This window comes from Terrapene carolina, unplaced genomic scaffold (genome assembly GCF_002925995.2).
Source record: "Terrapene carolina triunguis isolate 2854851 unplaced genomic scaffold, T_m_triunguis-2.0 Scaffold192, whole genome shotgun sequence".
Classification (NCBI taxonomy): domain Eukaryota; kingdom Metazoa; phylum Chordata; order Testudines; family Emydidae; genus Terrapene; species Terrapene triunguis.
This window is the reverse complement of record NW_020664543.1, coordinates 24,827,208-24,848,635: the sequence shown is the minus strand read 5'-3', so window position 1 is coordinate 24,848,635 and position 21,428 is coordinate 24,827,208. Positions and strand designations below refer to the sequence as shown.

The 21,428-nt window shown below is 45.2% G+C and overlaps 1 protein-coding gene across 1 annotated transcript in view; it reads left to right on the top strand.

Moving 5' to 3' along the window:
- The window catches only part of DNAH9 (dynein axonemal heavy chain 9), a 374,844-nt gene that overhangs the window by 200,381 nt on the left and 153,035 nt on the right, over positions 1 to 21,428 (top strand). The window contains exons 50-51 of the mRNA XM_026654587.1: positions 8,498 to 8,923; positions 12,448 to 12,567. Of these exons, the coding sequence (XP_026510372.1) occupies positions 8,498 to 8,923; positions 12,448 to 12,567 (546 nt within the window). The remainder of the gene's footprint in view (positions 1 to 8,497; positions 8,924 to 12,447; positions 12,568 to 21,428) is intronic.

The window sequence follows — 21,428 nt, the reverse complement described above, 5'->3', positions numbered from 1 at the left end:
GGACCTGCCGCCCCCGAATTGCCGCAGGTGCCGCCCCTCTCCCTTGGCCGCCCCAAGCACCTGCTTGTTAAGCTGGTGCCTGGAGCCGGCCCTGGGTTTGTGTGTTACACAGGGCTGCAGACAGAGGGAAGGGGGAGCAGGGGAGGGCTCTGGCTGCTGGAGGCCAATGGGAGCAGCTCAATCGGCCAAGCCGCCCAATCAGCAGCCGCACTCTGCATGGAAGGGAGGGAGGGAGGCGTGGGAGAAAAAAACCCCGGACATTTTAACCTTGTTACCAATTCCTCCCGGACGGCTATTTAGAGACGCAAAAGCCGGACATGTCCGGGGAAATACGGACGGATGGTAACCCTAGGCACCAGGGCCTGAATCTGTCAGGGGTCAGGAGGGCCAGGCATGGTCTTCTTGCTGCAGAGCTTCCAAGGGCTGACTTGTACCTGAGTCACCAGGAGTTCAGCCAGGAGGCCGTGGGCAGGAGCGTGGTTGTCAGGAGCAGCGGGGTGCAGAAGAGTGCAGGTACTGCTGGCCAGCTGATTGTACATCAGCAGTGCAGAGGGCTGCTAGCAAAGAAAGGTCTGGCCTGGCAATTGATCACGAGGGAGGGAGGGATGCTATAAGTGTGAGAGGCACCACCTACTGTGTACCTGGAGAAGAGCAGCAGCAATCAGCCCCTAGTTACTGCCCTCTGCCACTGAGCGTTTTATACCTTTATTGTTTATATTGTCGTAGCACCTAGGAACACGCAGCATTGTGCCTGCAGAACTCCTGCAGGGGAGCTGCCATGCAAATCACTTACCATTGTGGTCAGCAGGTGGGATGGCCTCCACTTTGGCTGACACACCAGAGATTGGGCAACCAACCTCCAGAGCTAAAAGCATAAGCTGCTACAGCCTGCACCACGGCTCTCTAGCTGGGGCTGTAACAGACTCATATCCTCCGTGGATTGTGCACAGAGAGGGACCTGGAACACATCCTCACCTGTGGGACGGAGCACCCTTGGGCACGGTGGTCTTGCTTTCTCCCAAGGCAAGCTGCTTTTGTCACCATTTCTGCCAATCCTTGTCTTGGTTTGCTCCGTGACAACTCTCATGGATCAGGCTGCTGGCAAGAGATCAGGCCTGATCTTGTTGCAATAGCTGTAACATCTCATTTAATTGAAAAGATGTTATCAGCTCTAGCTGTTCGCTCCCAGGTTATTTCTATGCAAGAGCACAGTCAGCGCAGCAGGAGCTGTAAGACACCTGAAATACCGATTAGATGTGTTTTATAATCCATCTACTTTGTGTGATTTTTCTCCAGTTCACTTAAAACCGAACATTTTAGCTGGAGTTTCAAACTCTTCTTATCCTGGTAACATTTTGCACAAAATTCATAAAACAGCCTTGCCTAGGGGGTAACCGTGGCTGTCAGGAATGCTGCCCGTATTTCATTGAACACTGAGTTTAGAGTCACTCCTCTGTGTTACTACATGTTTGAGCTCACAGACTACACAGTGCAGGAACTGTGACAGCAGGGCTATTCCGTGGCTTCTGCTTGTGTCTCCCATGCCCAGTCAGCACAGTGAAGGATGTCTCCAGATAACTGCCCCGGGGCCGAAGGGATGGGAGCTGTAATTTGTAATGTTCAGGGCTGTGTGTGTCAAACCCCTTTGTGATACTTGTACAATCCAAAATGCAGAGGGTGGTGGCCTCTCCACTCTCTCCAGGAAGAGTTTTCTCTCCCTTAAGCCCCTTTACAAGGTAACTAGAAAGAGCCCAACACTGAGCAGCCAGAACTGTGTAGGCGAAGCTTTGCATGGCTGCTTGCTCCCCGCTCCAGCTCGCAGTGTCAAGCACGGGAGTGCTGAGGATGTGCTGTCTTAACACGCCATGCCTAGCTCCCTGACTGCATTGGTCCAGATGGAGAAGTTGAGACAGAGAGGTTGAGTGTCTTTCCCAAGATCACACAGCAAGTTAGCACTAAAGTCATAGGTGTGACACCCTCCACCCCCTTTAGGATAATTGTACTCTGGTCCACCACCTCAGATCATCTGTGCAGCAGGGTCTGTTGGGGCCCCTGACCCCCTTCCTCTGCCAGGAAGGGTTTGCAAGGGCAGAAAAGGGGAAATGGCCCCAAGTGTCCTGTGAGTTGGATCACTCAAGGTGCAGTGAGCATTTGCTGCTTGTGTTCACTCTGCTTGTTTGTACTCTCCCTCCCCCTTCCCCCACACCCCCAGTGCTGATCTGGACTATTAGACTGTATGCTGTTTGGAACAGGGACTGGCTGTTTACTACCCTGTACAGCCCCTGTCACAGTGGGGCCCAGTTCCTTATCTGTCTGTACCACAAGCACCCACAGGGGCAGGAGAAAGGGAAAAAGCAGCGAGGGGAGCACCGTGGACACAGTGTGCTCCAAGCTCCTGTCTTCATCCTGTCTATTGCAGTAATGCTGAGGGGCCATCTGAGAACTGGGCCGTTGTAACTGTTCTCTGTTACAAAGGCCCACCCTCATCCCTCAGCAGGCATCTCCTTCATCAGGAAGGTTCCCAAGGCGGGCGGGAGGGGGATCCCAAAGTGGATTGTTTTGAGGTAAGGGGTTTCTTCCTTCACCACTCCTTGTCCCTTCCCCCTTACTGCCTGCTAGCCCCAAATGTCTAAGACTGGGGAGAGATCAGGATCTGGAATGGAGAATTGGTCACCTGCTGAATCCATTCTGGGACTGATCTCTGCCACCTCCACCCCTCCTGAGCCGAGTGCTGCAGGTCTCTTTGTCAGCCTTACTGAGTCCGGTAAAGTCATCACAGCTCAGTGCAGTGTCTGTTCATATTTAATCTGCTCCTAAGAATTTATTGTTCAACAAAGCTTTGGAAGTCGTCTTCCGGAGCCAGACACTGCAAGGCAACGGGCACTCCTGCTAAGCACCCTCGACATCACTGGGAAGGGAGGGCACTCAGCACCTATCAAGAGGCACTCAGCATCTTGCAGGATCAAGCCTCTGGTGCATAGGTAGAAGAGAAGTGTCCAGAGTCCATTGCACAGGTCAGAATTGCCTCCATATCTGCAGAACAAGAGGCACAACCCAAATGTCTTAGTTTAGGGACACCGACAAGAAAGTCCTAATGGCACAAATTTTCCAAGTGATTGCCATTCAGTAGAGCCATAGCATCATTTTTGGCATGTCTGCTTTGGTTCTTGGGCCTGGAAACAAACAACAACACAGGGAAAATATTTACCCCTTCATCAATTTTGATTTCCTGTTGACACTGTAGAGTAACTCATTAGAGACGGCTTGGAGTTTCTAGAGACCTGTGAGACACTGTTTCCAGTGTGCCAGAAGGCATGTCCTTCTTTCACCTGTGCTCCAAGATGCCTCTGAGAGCTTGATCTGTCTGCTGACATGAATGATCAACTCTCCTGACATGTTCATAGCAGCCAGTAATATAAATGTATTTATGTTCTACTGTTAAATGCAGCAGTAATGGATGAAACCATAAGTAACACTGTCAAATAGAAGGCAATAAGAAATATAGATGGTCTGATAGTGAGAGGCTAATAGTAATTGTTAGGATACATTTCCTTTCCCTTTCTGGCCAGATGCCCCTGGCTCATTTTCAGTCAGCAAATAGCTACAGAAGAACTATCCCCGTCTGCGCAATGCCTGTGCCTTGCTGTACGCGGACAGTGCCGTACAGCACAGGGGATGAGTTCAGGAAGGCCAAGCTACAGATGAAGCCTCCCCATTAACCCCCAGCAAAGGATGTGTGACATCACCCTGCCTGTAACTGGCACCTCTTTCTGGGAAGAGCTCCACAATAGAGCCGATCCCCACAGAACAGCCCAATTATTCCAGAGGCACATTCCAGCCTCTTCTATTACTCTGAGGGAAAAGTGAGCTCAGGTGGCCAACGGGTGGGATTCCCTGTTCACTGGATGATGGGCATCAGGTGCATTACAGCATCTTCCTGGAAAGAGGCACCCGCCCCATGCTGTATGGTGTCACATGTCCTTTACTGGGAACTGGTAGGGAGACACCATCAGTACCTTTGCATAAGCCATGAGTCCCACTCTCCTGGCAGGACAGGGAGCTCAGTAAAGTATGTGGCAGATGGAGAAGTGGGAGAGTTAGAAACCTTTAGGGAAGATCAGAATTGAGGATATTTGTGTAGCAACTGCCTCCATCGATTTTGGGGGCTTTCTTAGGGTGGACATGCTATTAGAATGGAAGACCAACAAATTAAGAAATGTATTTAGCAAGGAACCCCCCTGCATGGCTGGTGATCATGTGGCTGCCAAAAGCATCAGTGATGCGATAAGATCACCAGTGATGGACAGAAATGGACTATCCAGTCAAACCCACCTGACAGCCCTAGCTAGAGACCAATGTGGGTGGTGCTCATCAGGCAAGGAGGCTGTTCCTTTGGGATTTGCCATGATGATGATGATGACTTTCTAGGATCATGGGGAACTCACAGACAAAAATGGGAAGACAATTAAGGTGGTAACAGGCTTGTTAACCTCTACAGTGTAACAACATTACAGCCTATATTATTCCCTAGTAACTCAGGTTTCAGAGTAGCAGCCATGTTGGTTTGTATCCACAAAAAGAACAAGAGTACTTTTGGCACCTTAGAGACTAACAAATTTATTTGAGCCTAAGCTTTTGTGGGCTACAGTCCACTTCATCGGATGCATGTAGTGGAAACTACATACATGTGTAACTCAGTGTCCGTGGCTCACTCCCCACAGCTGCGGGATGCACGCCCCCGGTGACGGGAAAGTTCTGCGGCTGAACATGATTGCATGTGCTCTCACATCCTCTCATTTCTACTCCAGCTGTGGAATATTTTCACTTATTTAGAGTTAAAAAACCTGAATCCTATGTGTTTGTGGTCTCGAAACTGATGTCTTTGTTCCTAACAAGCGAATAAACGAAAGCATTTGACTTCAGAAGGACTTTGCTAAAAAAGGGATCATTCAACTCTCATGAATGTGGAAGTGTTGTTAGGAGGGTTTCTTCCAGGGATCAAATTGACTGGGTAGGGGGTTGGGGGGATAAATTCCATTTGAAATATGATCTATGGGCTGGGGTATAAGTGTAGGTCTCTATACACCCCTCAGTCCGCAGAGCATCTCTCATTGTTGCCAGAGGTTGTTTCTCCCAAAGATCAAAGACAGCATATGGTCTTTATCTATGTATGTTAGGGTTTTTTACTACTGCCTATGACCACTGTATCTGAATTGTGTCCAGGTAAACTAAATTGGCTTTAGCAAAGTCCCTAGCAGAATTATGCCATCATTAATTCATAAAGAGAGTTTTAACCAGATGATACCAACGTAAATATAATAATAATAATGAATAATTAATAAATTATAAATAATGATTAATTGTATTTTGTGGTATCATTCACTATTTGACAAGTACTTCCCAAATACATAACGTTGTATATAACAATTATACATTTTACCCTTGAGTTTATAAATCATGCTCATTGACCTGAATATAGTCCATAAATGTCTTCCATATATTATCAAATAAGAACTCTGTATGTCTGTGTATTCCCCTCTCATAGGGTGCCACTTAAGTCAAGCTAGATTTCCCTTCCTGTTCTGTTATCAAAGAATTATCATTCCAGAGCTTAAAATAATCCCCTTTGTTGCCATTGAACTAATTTCTAACCATGCTGTTTTCTTCAAGGGACCGACCAGCTCTGAGAGCATTTAGTGTACATGCTATCAAAAGGATTTAACTCTTTCTGTAATTTTAGTATTTTAAGCTTTTCTTTTGGTCCCTGTTAAGTGATGAGATGAATTTACAACAATTGACTCGTGCCCGGTCATATATAGGCACTAAGCAAGGTGCTTTCCCTTGTCCCTGCTGCTTTTTTGCACTTGCACTTTTGCCATTGGCAGTGTCTATTACAAACAGATTTTTAAGGTATTGAGTTGATGGGTGGTTCTGGGGGCAAAACCCACATTATTGTGGATTATACAGGCAGTGTCTTACTATTAGCGAATTATCAAGCTAAAACTATTCCCACCTCTCCGAAGAACGTGGAGGTTTTTGCAGTAGTGTCTGTTTATAACTAAATCACTCCAAGCCAGACATGTCATAGAGTCTGAAGCTCAGCAGTGGCCTGTCTCTATATGGAGGAGGTCTCACTGAGCACCCCCACAGGCACCATTGGGGCAGCCTCTGTCTGTGGAGCTCCTTGCTGGCAGAGAGTAGCTGGTACCAAGGCTGTCTTCGTCTAGAAGGAAATGGCATTCATGCCCTTCGCCAAGGGGCTACACCCACGCATACAGCAAACACCCAGCTGTCGTCACATCCTACCATGGTCTTACGTGTAATCTCATAATGGCCAATTGCAGCAATGACAGGGGCTGCTGAAAGGACAGTGTTGGTCTTATTGCAGCCTATGCAGTAACTACCCCCTGCTTCTAGACTGCCGCAAGTGCCAACAAAATGGTGATTTCAGAACATGGGTGGCCAAAGTGCCATCCATGCACCAAATGTCACCCGGGGGCTTGTGCCGTGCAGTCCATAGCAGCAGCCACTGTGAGTCTATGAGCCACCTTTAGTTCTGGGAAAGGCCTGTAGGTCCCACCATACAATCCCATCTTGATTTGAGTAGAGAAGCACATGGATCAAAATGGAGTGTACATGCTGGGAGCTGCAGTCTGTGCAGACAGTCTGCTCCATTGTGTACAGATTTGTGGTGATCCTGGCTGGTAGCTAACATTTGGGCCCCTCTGGTGCATAGGAAAATGGTACATCTGGAAATCGGCATATTCAGGGTCTCAGTGTAAAGATAGGTACAGCTCTAGCTGGAGCAGCCTTGCTAGAGGGGTTTTCCTCCTTCACTGATTCATGGCTGTTGGGAGTGCAGAAAAACAACTGTATCTAATTCTCGTCAACCCCACAGCATGGCTCTCTCCTGCTGCTATGCCTGTCATACTGTTGCAAATGACAGAATGCAGCTGTGGGTGCCAATTTAGGAGCTGGTTTGTTGAATCTGAGCGAAGTGCTTCTCAATGGGAGGCCCATCTCTCAGCCTCTTTGTATCTCCCACATGTGCCTCTGTCTCCAGTTCACATACAAAGTGAATTTTCTCCACAGCTTTTAGATGTCTTTGCAGTTGGAGTGTATAAACCGAGCAAACGTACAAATAAGCTAGCAGAGCAGGCAACTCTGCTGTAGAGCACAGCTCATTCTGTCAGGGATTCCATGTTTGGTGGGTGTCAGCACAAAGCCTGTTTTTCTCTCTACTAGATATGACAGATCCTTGGCAGAATAGCTAATTACACCTAACTCCAGGCCCTGCTGAGTACGTGCCTCCCCCATGGTGTCTGTACTGTGACAAGCAGCAACTCTGTACAGAATGATTCCTTGTACACTAGCAGCACAGAGTGGTTGTGCAGTGATCGTTTCAGACTCAAACTTTCAATGCCATCAAATGGATGTGGGCTCCCAGTTCCCATCAGAATTAGGCGACTTTGAAAATCTTATTGTCAGTTTTTCTCTGTATCTGAATGGGTCGGATCTTTCAGATCAAGGAGAACCAACATCACCCCCCCCCCCCAGTGCTCTTACAAAACCAGGACCTTTTCTGAGCTTCAAACGAGCTGAGTTGAGCATTTTTTTTAGTTATGGTGCCCCTCCCCCCTTACAATTTACAGTATTCTAACTCCAAGCATTTGAAAATGATGAGTCAGGAGCCTACCATTCATAATTCATAATAATTAGTTAATAATCAAGTAATAATTTTTAAATAATATTTTTGGATTCTTACTATTTGCCTTCTGCTTTCTGAGCTGTTAGGTCACACTTGCTTCACATTCCCAAGCTTTCCTCTGCACCCAAAATGGCTACAAGCTAACCTTAAAAAGAGGGAGCTGAAGTCTGGCAGGGCAGCTCAGCCCATAGAGGAGAGTGGGGACAGGAGGTACCGGAAATACAACTTTGATGAGGTACCACAGTGCCACTTCCAAATCGAAACATTTTTCAACCTAGGGACTGCCATTTCCCTATTTTTTTTTCCATTTCTGACTAGGAATTGATATTAGCAAGATAAACAGAATTCAACACTGTTAATATAACACTGAAAGAAAGTTAGTGAGTTTCAGTCGGCTAGCAGTCCCATTGATCTGCATTCTGAACTAAAAGTTGTTTTTGAAGCCCATCTCTAGATGAAGATACTTGGCTAATTTCATGAAGCTTTTTGTTGTCATTTGCGTACTGGATGAATCTGCAATAATTGTGCATTTTTAATGGCCTGAGAATTGGTTGAAATGCTGAAGGGACACGACTGATGCACATACAACAAACCAGTGGAGGCTGTGGTGCCACTAGGGGGTTTCATTGCTTTACATTGGATGAGTCATAATATTTAAAATTCAGAGTGCTGCTTCAGGCTTCAAAGCTACTCCCTCAGATTGATAACTCGGGAGCCTGACTCCATTAGTGGCTAAGTAAAAAGAAAACCCATTCATTTTCATCTAACAACCTTGTTTTCCCTTTTCAGAACAATCTGACAGAACTGAAGTCATTTGGATCGCCGCCTTCTGCTGTCAGCAATGTCACTGCTGCTGTGATGGTGCTTATGGCTCCAGGTGGAAAGGTTCCCAAGGACAGGAGCTGGAAAGCAGCTAAGGTTTCCATGGCCAGAGTAGATGGTTTCCTGGACTCCTTAATCCACTTTGATAAGGAGAATATCCACGAGAACTGTCTCAAAGCTATTCAGCCATACTTACAGGATCCAGAATTTAACCCCGAGTTTGTGACCTCCAAGTCCTATGCAGCTGCTGGTCTCTGTTCTTGGGTCATAAATATTGTGAGGTTCTACGAGGTGTACTGTGATGTGGAGCCCAAGCGGCAGGCTCTGAACAAAGCCAATGCAGAACTGGCTGCTGCTCAGGAGAAGCTGGCTAACATCAAAGCCAAAATTGCTGTAAGTTTAAGACACATGACACATGCATGCACTTCACTGGGAGCTGCCACTGCTCAGTCGGAAACCCTCAGCATCTGGAAGGGCTTTTTTATGGTACCATGTATTTTTGAAAGTGTGGATTCGAGGATTGGGCAGATTGTTGTCCTTTATCTGGTCTTGCTAGACTTTTGGAGACTTCCCTGCTTTCTAGAGAAGTGCGCTTAGCTCTGTTTCAAATTTGCTTCTTCCTTAATAGAAAGGCTCAGTATTCACCTCTCATTATTCCCACCTAAACTGTTAGAATTATTATCAAGCATGAGTTTGGGATGCCCTTTTATCACACATATGTTCTATATGTACCATATATGTTACAGAAAACAAAATCTGGAGAAAGTTTTAGAGAGTTTTTTAAAAAAAATGTACTAGGACTGTTTTTCTTCTCTTGTCTCCAACACGCCTTCTGCGCACTTGTTAAATTTTGCAGGAAGTCAGCTCCACTTTAGTAAGACTCAAAAGAACTGTCAAAGCAGGGCTTCTAACTGGCATATCTTATACTGCACCTCCATTTAAACTTTTGTCACTCATTAAAAATCCAGGAAAATCCCTGAGCAAAAAAATTTGTTAAGAGAGATGGTTAAAAATATGTTTCAATAGAGAGCAGCTCCCACCCCACTTCTTCCTCAGAATTATCCTTCCATTCCAAAAATTCCATACACTTTAAAATTCGTTATAATTGAAAAGTCTGGAAGTGGGCCTAGAAGGTAAAGTATACAGCCAGTTCCCTGGCTGCTATAACCCTGCATCACTCATTATCACCCCATCCAGCCTACACCATACAACACAAATCTGCAAATTTCAAAAGAACATATTCCTGGGCAATTATGGAATCCTGTTTCTTGTTCAAAAGATGTATCTTCAATATGCTATAATACTACACCATAATTCATTACAATAAAGCTGTGTGCGCTAGTTGCTACATCCAATAGTTAATTGAGATAAAAATACAAACTTGCAAGGTGTACCAACCCACAGTCCCCTGTAATGGAGACACCTCATAACACCAAACAGAAAAATAATTCTAGTTTAATTAATAAAAATATTTTTGTTTCATCAAAACATCACACTGTTAGAAAACATAATACTCTAACATTACTTAATGCATCCAGGGGATTAGTACCTTTGAAATCCTTGCTACCCATTCAGTTCAAAGTATATACAATCTAGAGCCATCTCCAATAATTCCACTGCCTGCAGATCAAAACAAGGAGCACCCTTAAGACTGAATAGGTGCTACTAAGTGATGAAGGATTATATGGCACTGGAGAACTGTTTGGATCCCTTCACTGTTATTTTAATTACACTTTTTCATGTTTGAGTTTTTTTAAAGATGTAAGATTTTTGCAGAGAAAGTGCAGCTGTGTTGGGGTATTAGTAATACTCCATTGAAACATGCTTTCAACCTTAACTTTTTAAATTACTTTTTATTTGCATATGTACAGTGCTGTGCTATTAAATGTGTAGTATAGTAGTATATACATATACAATCGTGTTGATATATGAATGTTGATATTTTACTAGACTTTCAACTGGCATAAATTGGCGTAGCTCCATAGATTTAAGTAGAATTATGCCTGCTGAGAATCTGGCCTCAAAACTGTAACACGGGGCTAACATTTTCAAGTGTAGCTGCCTAGTGGTATGGTACTTAAATCCATATTTTGGTCGTAAATGAAAGTGACTTGATTTTCAAAAGTACAGAGCACATGTATCTCCCATGTGCTGCAGTGCTCAGAATTTCTGGAAAAAAAAATGATGCATATTCACACACACACACACACACACGTATGTGTGTGTGTGTGTGTATATATATATATGTGTGATTATAAAACATTTAATAGTGTAGCATATATGTGTGTGTATTTATAGAGATATACACACATAAATATGAAAATCTAATATATATATATATACTCTAACAATATTTTAGTTATATGACTTAATGCCAAGCTGGTTTGAAAGAGACTGTATTTTATATTGGGCACTGGCAACTGAGAGCATAGTTACAGAGGCCACTACAATAATCCCTATTCCATGTTTATTTCTAGTGCATTGTTCAAACAGTGTTAAAATGATTTAAAGGCATTTAGCCTTAAGATGTTTATGCTGGTGCAGATAAAATCAATTATTAACTCTGGTTCTCTTATCTCAGAAGTGAAATGTTTCAAGAACTTTGGGAACAGTTAGAGTTTGTCTTAGAGCAAAGTGTGACCAAATCTGTCCATGCGATGAGTCCTCCTCAGCTAGCAGCATGGCTGCAATGAGGCCCTGCAGACTTTGGTTCCCTCTGTTCTTTTTCCAAAATGTTGGCTCTCCTTGGATGTGGCCCAAGTGTAGAAACAGCCCAGCTGGACCTGAGTGTGTATTGGCCCCATTCTCCAGTACCGCAGGAAGGGTTGGCACCCAACTCTGGAATGAAAAGTCCTCAGGCACTCACAGGAAGGACCTCCCTTGGTAGGAGAAGGGTAATTGTAGCAGCTCCTTGGTCACTCTCACTCCTGGCTGCCAGATCACAGAATCATAGAAGATTAGAGTTGGAAGAGACCTCAGGAAGTCATCTAGTCCATATGGTTTATACTCCCTTATGTCCGACTGACATCCAGCATTTAGAATGGTCCCCTGGGGCTGTGAACAACAAGCATAACTTAGAGCAGCCTTCAGGAGCAGGCCAGCACTAGGATGCACACATCTGAAAAATGCAAAGGTTGCTAAAAGTCACTTTTGCGCTTCTTCCTCCTGAGCTGCACTAATTGCTGCTTGGCCAGAGCTCTGGACCCCGGCCACCATCTTTAGTCAGCCTGTGATCCCCTCCCTTAGTCCAAAATCATGTCAGAGCAGTGCCCAAGATAAACAGCCTTTGCACTGTTTGTCCATAGTCCTTTGCAAATTATGTGGCCTATCATGTAAACAGAGTTCCCTAGCATGCTGCTCCTCCCATGCCCTCTCATGCTGTTTTGCAAGGGCCTGATCCAATGCCCCTGGAAATCAATGGAAGGACCCCAACTTGACTTCAGTGGACATTGGGTTGGATCTAGGGTTGCCAACTCTGACTGAAGCTATTCTGGGAGGGTATTTTTTACAACATGACATAATGTCATTTTCTTAAAATATCCTATTAAAATCTCCCAGATTGTTTTCAATAGTCACTGGGAGATTGATGCCGATTTCGGGAGACTCCAGGCCAATCCTGGAGGGTTGGCAACCCTAATTAGAGCCTAAGTCATGTATCCTGCTGGTGCTGAGGGTCTCCTACAAGTGGTCAGCACGTTGCAGGCCGTGCTCACAGTCTTGCAGGCTGAGACCCAGACATGAGTGCTCTATGCAGGAATCCTGCCTTCTCTCATTGCATTGGCCATTCAGAATAACAGTGAGAGAGGCTAGCTAGGGGGTCACCACTGCAGAGACACACGCAGTGACAGCAATTTTTGTAGGAGTCTTTTATGATGAAAAGGGTTTTGCTGAAGATGTTCTGATTTTTTCATTAACAGCACCTTAATGAAAACCTAGCAAAACTCACAGCCAAATTTGAGAGGGCTACTTCAGACAAACTGAAATGTCAGCAAGAAGCTGAAGCTACAGCATGCACCATCTCACTTGCAAATCGACTGGTGAGTATCAACAGCTTGAACTTTAATCATAGGAATGGAAGTTGTCAGGTGCTATGGAGATGTATGCCATGAGAACACAGTACATTGCATCTTCTAACATTTCAGAATGCATGATATTTCCTGCATAGCTGCAAACTTTAGTCATGAAAACAGTGCTTCAAGTACTAATGATGTGGCCATTCCCATAACTCTCTGTATACATCTGGGTATGTTCGAGGCACATTTACATTTCCAATATACTGAACATATACAATGATAGAGGCACAGCCTCTTATCTCTGTTATTTAATGTTCTGAGCAGTTAGTGATAGATCAGAACTGCAGGACTAAAGACAAGACGCTAATAAGACAAGAGCTGTATTTGCTTTTCCATGTAATGATATACTGAAAAGCACATGAACATTTTTATATTTTTTCCAGTTTTAAAAATTAATAAAAATGATTAATAAAGAATAATAAGAGGAAGAAAGTGGTAACGCATAAAGGTGAGTTTATGTGGCCCCCTGCTACAGTCATGTCTGAGCACCTGCAGTCTGGGTTTCGTTTATCCTCACAGTAACCCTGGGAGGCAGGGCAGTGCTGTTATCCCCATTGCACAGATGGGGAACTGAGGGAAAGAAAGACTAAGTGGCCTGCCCAGGATCACACAGGAAGTATGTGGCAAAGTAGAAACTTGAACCCTGGCTTCCTAAATCACTGCCCTAAGCACAGGACCATATGGAGCACTCACTCACAAGGACCGTGTTTAGCAGGGGGAGAGAGGGAACTAAACGGGCTGGTAAAGGGATGGCACAAATCACTTCCCTTCTTCCCCCCTTCTGGAGCAAGGGGGAACCAGCTACACGCTATCCCTTATGCAGGTTGCAGTACACAGTGACAATCTAGTCCTAACAGTGCAACAGCCGCTATTATTAAGCTCTATTTTTAGGCCCTATAACTTTGGGTTAGAAAGCTCGTTTGTGCTGAAAATTGCCAGATTGACTCTGAAGGCAAAGGGGAATGTGGGTTCAACGTTGGAAGAAAAGTCATTAAACTGTTTTTGAGTTACAAATCGTTTAAAAATTATCCTGATTTGAAACTTTGACTTTTGTCTCATGCCTCTTTGTTCACCCTTGCTGAAAAGCAGCTGGTCACTACTGCTTCATATAGTTAAATCTCCTTTTCACCTCAGGTATGGGGTATTTGAAGAAAATACATTGTAATTCAGCAAAGCTGTTAATGATTTTGGATGTGGTGATTTTGGGGCCTGTTCCTGTTCCCTTGGAGGCCAATATAAATTTTGTTGCTATTGACTTCAGTGGAAGCAGGACTGGGCACTATGGACCTGATCCAAAGCCCTTGGAAGTCACTGGAAAGCCTCCTGCGGACGTCATTGGGATTGAGCTCTATAGGTGTGGCTGGTTGCTGCTGAAAAGGACATGCAGATGTTTCTGTAGGGGAGAGCTGAAACAGATCATTCTGTAGTTCAAATGGCTGGAGGCCGGTGCTGCTAGAGCGTGAGGACCCCAGTCCTGGCTGTGCCTCAGAGCTGGTGTTTGCTCCAGGCTTCATTTCGCAGCAGCAGAGAGGAGACGGTTTAGGGGGCTAGCCTGAGATGCAGAAGACTTGCACTCAGTTCCCTGCTCCACCATATACCTGCCTGTGTGAGCCATTTAAACCCAGGTTGTAAAGGTCTTTAGGCACCTACAGATGTAGATAGGCACCGAGTAGGGTTTTCAAAAGCTCTTGGTTGCCTAACTCCCATTGAAATCAATTGGATTTAGGTACCGAGGTTCTTTGGAAAATGCTTGCATCTTTAGGCGCCTGCATATCTCTGTGCCATATTTGTCCAATGGGAATAACAGCATTTCCCCCTCTCCTGGGGGTGTTGTGAGGGTAACTGCATTGAAGACTATGAGATGCTTGGATACTGTGGCAAGGGCCGGGGGGCAGATGAGCACCTGAAACAGACAGTCCCATTCTCAGGCTGATGCCGATTCCTTTGTATCTGAAGAAAGAGAACATCTCTCACTTCCAGAGTTCTAGGGTTAAATCTCACTGGCAGCTAGAACGTTTTCTGAACATTTTGTTTAAATCCAGTAAGTATGTTTTGAAATGAAAAGACTTTAACACAGCTCCTCTGGGAGCTTTTGCAACGTGACTGTTTCTTTGTGTCCCTCTGTGAGGATTGGGAGGTCTAGTTGTACAAGCTGTGAATTCTGCATGCAGTTATGGGCTCTCGATGTATCTTTACCAAGCTGCAAACTCCATTTGGAAGGTGCAGGCTTTTTTTCTTTTCTGTTGTTCTTTCACCTCCATGTTGGACTGAAATTCCAACAGGGGTAGTGGCAGAGGCCTAACAACAGAGCTGTTAAACCTTGCTGCTCCCCTGTTCACAAAGGATGCACCTAGACAAAAGGAGAACTGGTTTGTCAAGGGAGGGATCACCTTGGCAACAAAGTGAACCAGCAGGAGTCTGTGATCACCTGAGGAGGCTGAGTGGGATGTCCCCTGACAAAGGGGGCTGGAAGATATAAAAAGGAGGAGCTGCTGTTCTGCGTGCCCTTTTTCTCTAGCTCAAGAGGAAGGAGAAGCAGCCCAGCATGTAGGAGTCTGATGAGGGAACCCTGCCTACCTGCCTGAAACACAGATGGTCCCCAAGGACTCCCCGGGGAACCAGGAGCTAGTGAGGGGCACTGCAGTTAGGATGTTTGCTGTTTTCTAAATGCTCTGTGCTCTTTGAGTGTGTCTTGTGCTTTGAAGAGCAAGAATCTGTTGGCTGTCTGTGCAAAGCCTGGATGTGTTAAGCATTTACACCTACGTGTTGCCCCTGGAAGAGGTAACCGTGAAGGCTCACATCTCGAGGTGGAGTTCTGCGAGGGGATATTGAAGCCGCTGGGGTGTCTGAAGAGCCAGCACTGAGTCCAGAGGTGAAGTGGCTGGACAGTGGGTTCCAGCTCTGAGGAGTGGTGCTTGCCAGAGAGTCTGTACCTCAGAAAGGTGCCTAGGGACCCAACGTAGGATAGTGGTTTGGCTGTGTTCAGGCCCCAGAGACGTAAAGCGGCTGGGTTCCCTCACAGCAGTCTAGTGAGCGGCCAAGAGCTGGACCAAAGCTGTGACAACCTCAGTCTCCCCACTGAAGTCATGTTACACTGTAGCGTTTGAAATGTCGGCAGATTGTGATGGGGGCTCATGCAAGATTCAGTTTTTGAAGGCAGGAGTGATACAATTATTCCACCCACATACAAAACTAACATGTTATTCCTTTCAAGTATAAAGAATTGCACAGCCCTTCACCCCTAGCTTCACTCAAATCCAAAACTATGTACAGTTCTTTCCTCAATAAACTCAAAATGTAGACACAACAAAAAAACCTTCCAGCAAAAAAACCTAAAAATCCTGGCTCCATCTTTGCCCTTTCTTACACGTGTTGTACATTGCCTTCAGCTGAGTAATCCTGATTTCTACCAATGTGATTGAGAACAGAATCTGGTCTCCTACGTGTGCAATCAATTGCATATACTGATCAGCTTGAAGTGCAAGTCTACAATCATACATAACTGTAATCAGGAATAATGTTATACACCTTTCCTGTTAAACTGCCCAGAATTAGTCTCAAGAACCAACAATTATAAATGCTTTAACAAAATTATCTCTCTTGTTGAATATGTTAACTAGTAATATTTTCAGTTTAGCAAAATGACTTGAAAGGAAACATTTTGCTTCTGAAACACAAATAATACATTTTAAAAAAGCAATTAAGAAATAACCCTATCCTTGGGTTAGAGGTAAGGTGGTTGTTATGAAGTGTGCATCTCCTCAATACTTGATAGTAATGTGTTTGTTGCATAGGATTTTTTTAAGTGATATGAAAGATAACATTGCTCTCTCTCATCAACTGTAATTGTTTGTAAATGAAGGTTTTGGCTTGGGATTTTACTACGCTTAAAATAGTTAATCATTAGATTCATACATCTCTGTGAAAATCTGATGTCTGTGAATGAGATACTTTGGCTGTTATGTTGTGTTGTAAAGAGGGCATAGAAATGGTGCCTTCCTTGTCAAACTGGGAACAGAGAAGAGGTGTGTCAGCAGTACTGGGAAAGGGCAATTCTAGTCTCACTATTTTTATTAGGAAATATTGGAGACAAAGGAATATTTCCAAAAAGACATGAGATCTCCTGCCATAGGGACATGCTACATTCCAGCGCCACATGGAGACTTTGGCATCTTTAATTTCTCCTTCAGCTGACAGGATTGGCTCTGGAGTCTCAGCTCCAAGGATCTATGGTCAGGCCGGGGACACTTGGCATTACCTCGGATTCTGTATAGGCAGCAACCCTTTATGGTCCAGGTGCTCTCGCTCCTGCTGATCATAGCTCCAAGGGTGGGACTGAGTAGTAGCACTGGTAACAATTCATTTAAAACATCAGAGAACCATACCTATCCATACTAGAAAAATTCGCTCTCAGAGTTCATGCACACCAAGTAAGTGAAATAATTAAAGCAAACAGTGAACAGAAGGTACTAGACACTTTCCCCATCATACTCTTCTTTGGCATTATGCAAACTAGCATAAATGTTGTACAGTTCCATCTTTTCACCAGTGGGTGTCACTAGTAATTTCTAAATCCATTTCAGTATTTTATTTACAAAGAGAAAAAAGTTTATGCAAGGTGCTTGTCGAAACATGTAAGAAGAGAGCAGGAACAGTGAATTAGCATATAGAATGGTCGTGTAATTAAGAGAGAGCTGGTAGAGTTCAGGGCTTTGTTTAGTGGCCATATGCAGGACATTTTTTGACTGCAGGCATTATATTTCTAACCAGGATTTTTTGTCCTGCCAGTCATTGTTGGGATTTACCTGGCATTGGACTAATACAATTGAGATGAAAATGGTCCTTGCCCCAGTACAGCACGTTGTTGTGTTGAGGAACACAGGTTGTCCCAGCCTCCCATGTTTGCCAAGAGAAATACAGCCCCGCTTGTAAACTAGCTTTGCCTTGTCTGTAAAATAACAACACACAATGAAAGTGAGAAGGGGATGTAAATCTGGACTGTCAGCCTAGAAACCCAGAGGACTTAACTTTCCTGGCCATAAGGCTCTTCTGTCCTTTCCAGAATCCCTAAGAATTTCTCCGGACCATTCCTGTCCATCCTTCTGGCTGAAAGAGGTGAGCTCCAGCTCCAGCCCCGCCAGAGCCTGTCAAAGCCATGTCCTCAGGAAGGGCTGGAAACAGGACATTTAACCCCCCTGTGAAGCCACTAGATTGTGGCCTCCCATCCCTTTAAAAGAAAGTTAGCTCCCACTACTCTCTTCCCTGTGACCTGCGTGCCCTTTTGGCTTCACCAAGACACTGCCTCCTTGGCTGGATAAAGATTGCCCTCCTATGACTTCCTTTATGCACTGATACAAGCAAGTTATGTGTTACTCTCCAGACATTGCTAGTTACCACCCTTCTTCTTGTAACTGCTAGTTCGAACAAAACATCCTTAGCCATTATCCTGCCATGCCATCCTTATCTTAGAAGGGGTCGGTGTGTCCCGGTACCATCTCTTAAGAATGTGTTTATGTAGTTATTTGAGAACTCTGGGTGTTCTTGCACATCTTCTCTGGTCAGGAATGTGCTTACTTGGTTAGCCAATACCTAGTGTGTTGTTGTTATGCCAAGGCCAGGCCTGCTTTGGTTCACACCATTAGTTATGTCCCGGGCTCCAGCAAGGCCTACATCCTAGGGAGTGAGAGGAGGAGAGAAAAACTGACTGGGGAGCCGTCTCAATTGTCAGACACCTGCCAGCCGGAGCTGTACAAAAGTGTGAGGCCCCAGGAATCCAGCACTCCCTCTCAAGCAGCCAGGAAGGTGGAGTGTGCTGGGTGACATCCCCGGACTCCACTGAGAAAGGCAGCATCTTCCATGCTGATGTCTGGCCAGGGGACAGAGTCTTCCATCTCTTGGCGCTGGGCACATTTTCCAGCCCTGACAGTCACATATTTTGCTAAGAGATAAGAGTATTTAGAGAAGCATATACTGCCCCTGTGCTTTGATAGGGAGAAAGAGGATTATCCATTAATATTGTTATTTAGATTACCTCAGGGGATATATACGGACACATCGCCTGCCCCACAGAATGTGCACCCTAGAATGGATGGGAGGATGAGGCAAGGAACAAAATTGTTCCTTTTGCTGTACACAGTGTGCTGCTGCAATGTCTCTTGGTGCAGTAAGGAAAGATTTGAAAACAGATACCTCGGTAATGCTCAGAATTCACATAACATCAGATACAGAGTTAATAATGCCCCCAACCACTCCTGAGAGCCCTTCCCACTCTTCACACCTCTCTGGAAAAGCCAGAACAGACAGAGAGGCCTTGCAGCTTGCCCAGAAGGTCAGCAAAGTCAGGCAGCTTCAGACCAATGTGAGATGCAGTTCCAGTGGAGATCCCCTTGCAACCACATTGCAGAGGTATGGGTGGCACCACGAGGAGGTGATCTGTCACACAGAGTCATATGTTTCATGACGTGTTACCATGATCAGAACTCAGACCTTAAAGGGCTCTTGGTCACAACGACGACTTGGGGAAATCCATTGGAAAGCAGCACTCTGGGGTGCACCATTCAGCTCCATGCATGAAATCCCTCTGAGCAACTGCAGGCTGCAGCAGCTGTCTTCACATCAAGCCATTCAAACCACCCCTGCAGTTTTCAGCCTTTGAGGAGCTGTAGGAAGATGAGAACAGGGAGTTGAGTGATCCAAGGGCACTGGGAGCCACCAGCGTAGATAAAGAAGCCCGTGATCCTGGTTGGCCTCTTGCTGTGGAGATGCCGTGGCCTTGGCCAGCTGTGATTCAGATATGAAACAATGACTGGCTTGCTGCTGCCTCCTGGTGCCAGAAGGGTGTGACCCAAGGGGCAAAGGACAACCACCAGGATTCTCCACTTGCTGTCGAGCATGTGGGAACCAGTGGCAGGAGCAAAAGGAGATGGACAGAATCCAGGGTAATTTGGGACCCGAGGAAGGGCTGACAGCAGGGTCAGTGCAAATGACAATAGGAAAGGGTCTTCCCATGATGATGGAAGTTGGAAGGCTGAACTCAGGGGCCAGGCCAAAGGAATCTTAGCTGTTGTACATTATGCCTTCTCCCAGCCCCTTTAGCCTGTATGAGTTTGGATCCTTAAAGCTCAGTTAGAGTCCCATTAGCCTTGGCTGCATTACAGAATGGAGCTGGTGCAGACAGTGACTCTTAACAACAGTTGCAGCTGAAGTGGTGCTGAGCACAGTTTATCTGAGGGTGCCGACAAGGACAGACAGTGCTGGCGCCAGTTTCACCAGTGCTGGCTGCAGCTGCTGTCTGGAAGAGTTCAGTTTTACAGTGCAGACAAGGTCCTAAACTCACACCCACTTCTCAGCAGATAATTCAAACTTCCTTCCCTATCACCTCCGAGCAGGGGTGCTGGAAAAAATTGTATAGTGGGGGTGCTGAGAGCCATTGAACCATACTGTAAACACTGGAAACCATTTCAAGCGCCCCCCACCCCAACCCCTAATTCCAACACCTAGGCCTCCGAATGTGGCACAGTGAATCTAACCCAGTAATGCAAACATCTAGGTCTTAGTCTTGCTCCCAGTTACTCACATCTGGCTTCAGTGGGACTTCCACCCACTTAACTAAGCCCACAGCAGATAGCAGAACCATACTAGGGTGACCAGACAGCAAGTGTGAAAAATCAGGACGGGGGTGGGGGGTAAGAAGAGCCCATATTAAAAAAAAAAAAGCCCCAAATATCGGGACTGTCCCTATAAAATCAGGACATCTGGTCATCCTAAGCCCTGCGCAAACAGTTTTGAGGACTTATAAAGAATACATCCTGCTGTTCTGGACTGAAAGACAAACCTGTGGATGAAGGGAATGCTGTTACTTTTAGTATATCTGAATTTTAGTAAAGAAACTCACAGAATTAATTCAAATTGGCTTGGATAGAAGTACTGTCCCATGGATCTCCAGTTGGCTCAAGGACCAAGAACTGTAGTGTGCTTAGTTGGAAAGATGTCTGCCAGGGGCATGATAAGGATCCATGTTAGGTCTGGTTTTATTTAACGCCTTATTAGTGACCTGAAGACTGTGAAAGCAGCATATGAATGACATTTTCATGAGCTCCTTAGTTGGGGAGACTTTGCAAATACCAAGTAAGGGAGAAAAATCACACAAAGGGCCTTGGAGGCTTTTAAAAAATAGACAGAAAACAGATTCAGTCTAGAAAAGTGAAAGGGAATATATGTAGGAGAAAATCATCGCAAACATAGGCAGGCCATTCAGTGGGCGAAAGCAACACAAAGCACCATTGCTGAGGATGACCTGGGATTTAGATATAAGTTTTCAGAGCATCATTGCAGCAGGGAAAGGGAATGTGATTTGGGGCTGCAACCTCCAGTATTGCCAACTCTAGGCATTCAGAAATCACAAGCTTGGCTTAAAATCATGGGATTTTTTACAAGTAATACATTTGGGCTCTTTTTCTGTACCTTTTGCTTCCTGAATCTGGGGGGTGCATTCAGTTCAGGTTTTCAAGCTTTTCTCCATGACCGGGAGGGTGAAAACCTTTAAAAAAAAAAAAGGAAGCTGAGAGTCTCTTGTAATCATACAAGGAGCTGGAGCTTTAAGAAAAGCACCAAATTTCATGAGTCTTGTAATAAAGCCACAGGAGTTGGCAACACTGCTGACTGATGGAGACATCCTGCTCATACTAGTCCCTTTCTGCGAGACTGGTAAGATCACAGCTCGAGTGCAGGTACATTCCTCAGCAATCTAACACCAGCGACATGTGCAGAGATTTGCTTTAGTGGACTAGGGATGGGTTTAAAGTTAAGTGTTTGCAGGACTGAGG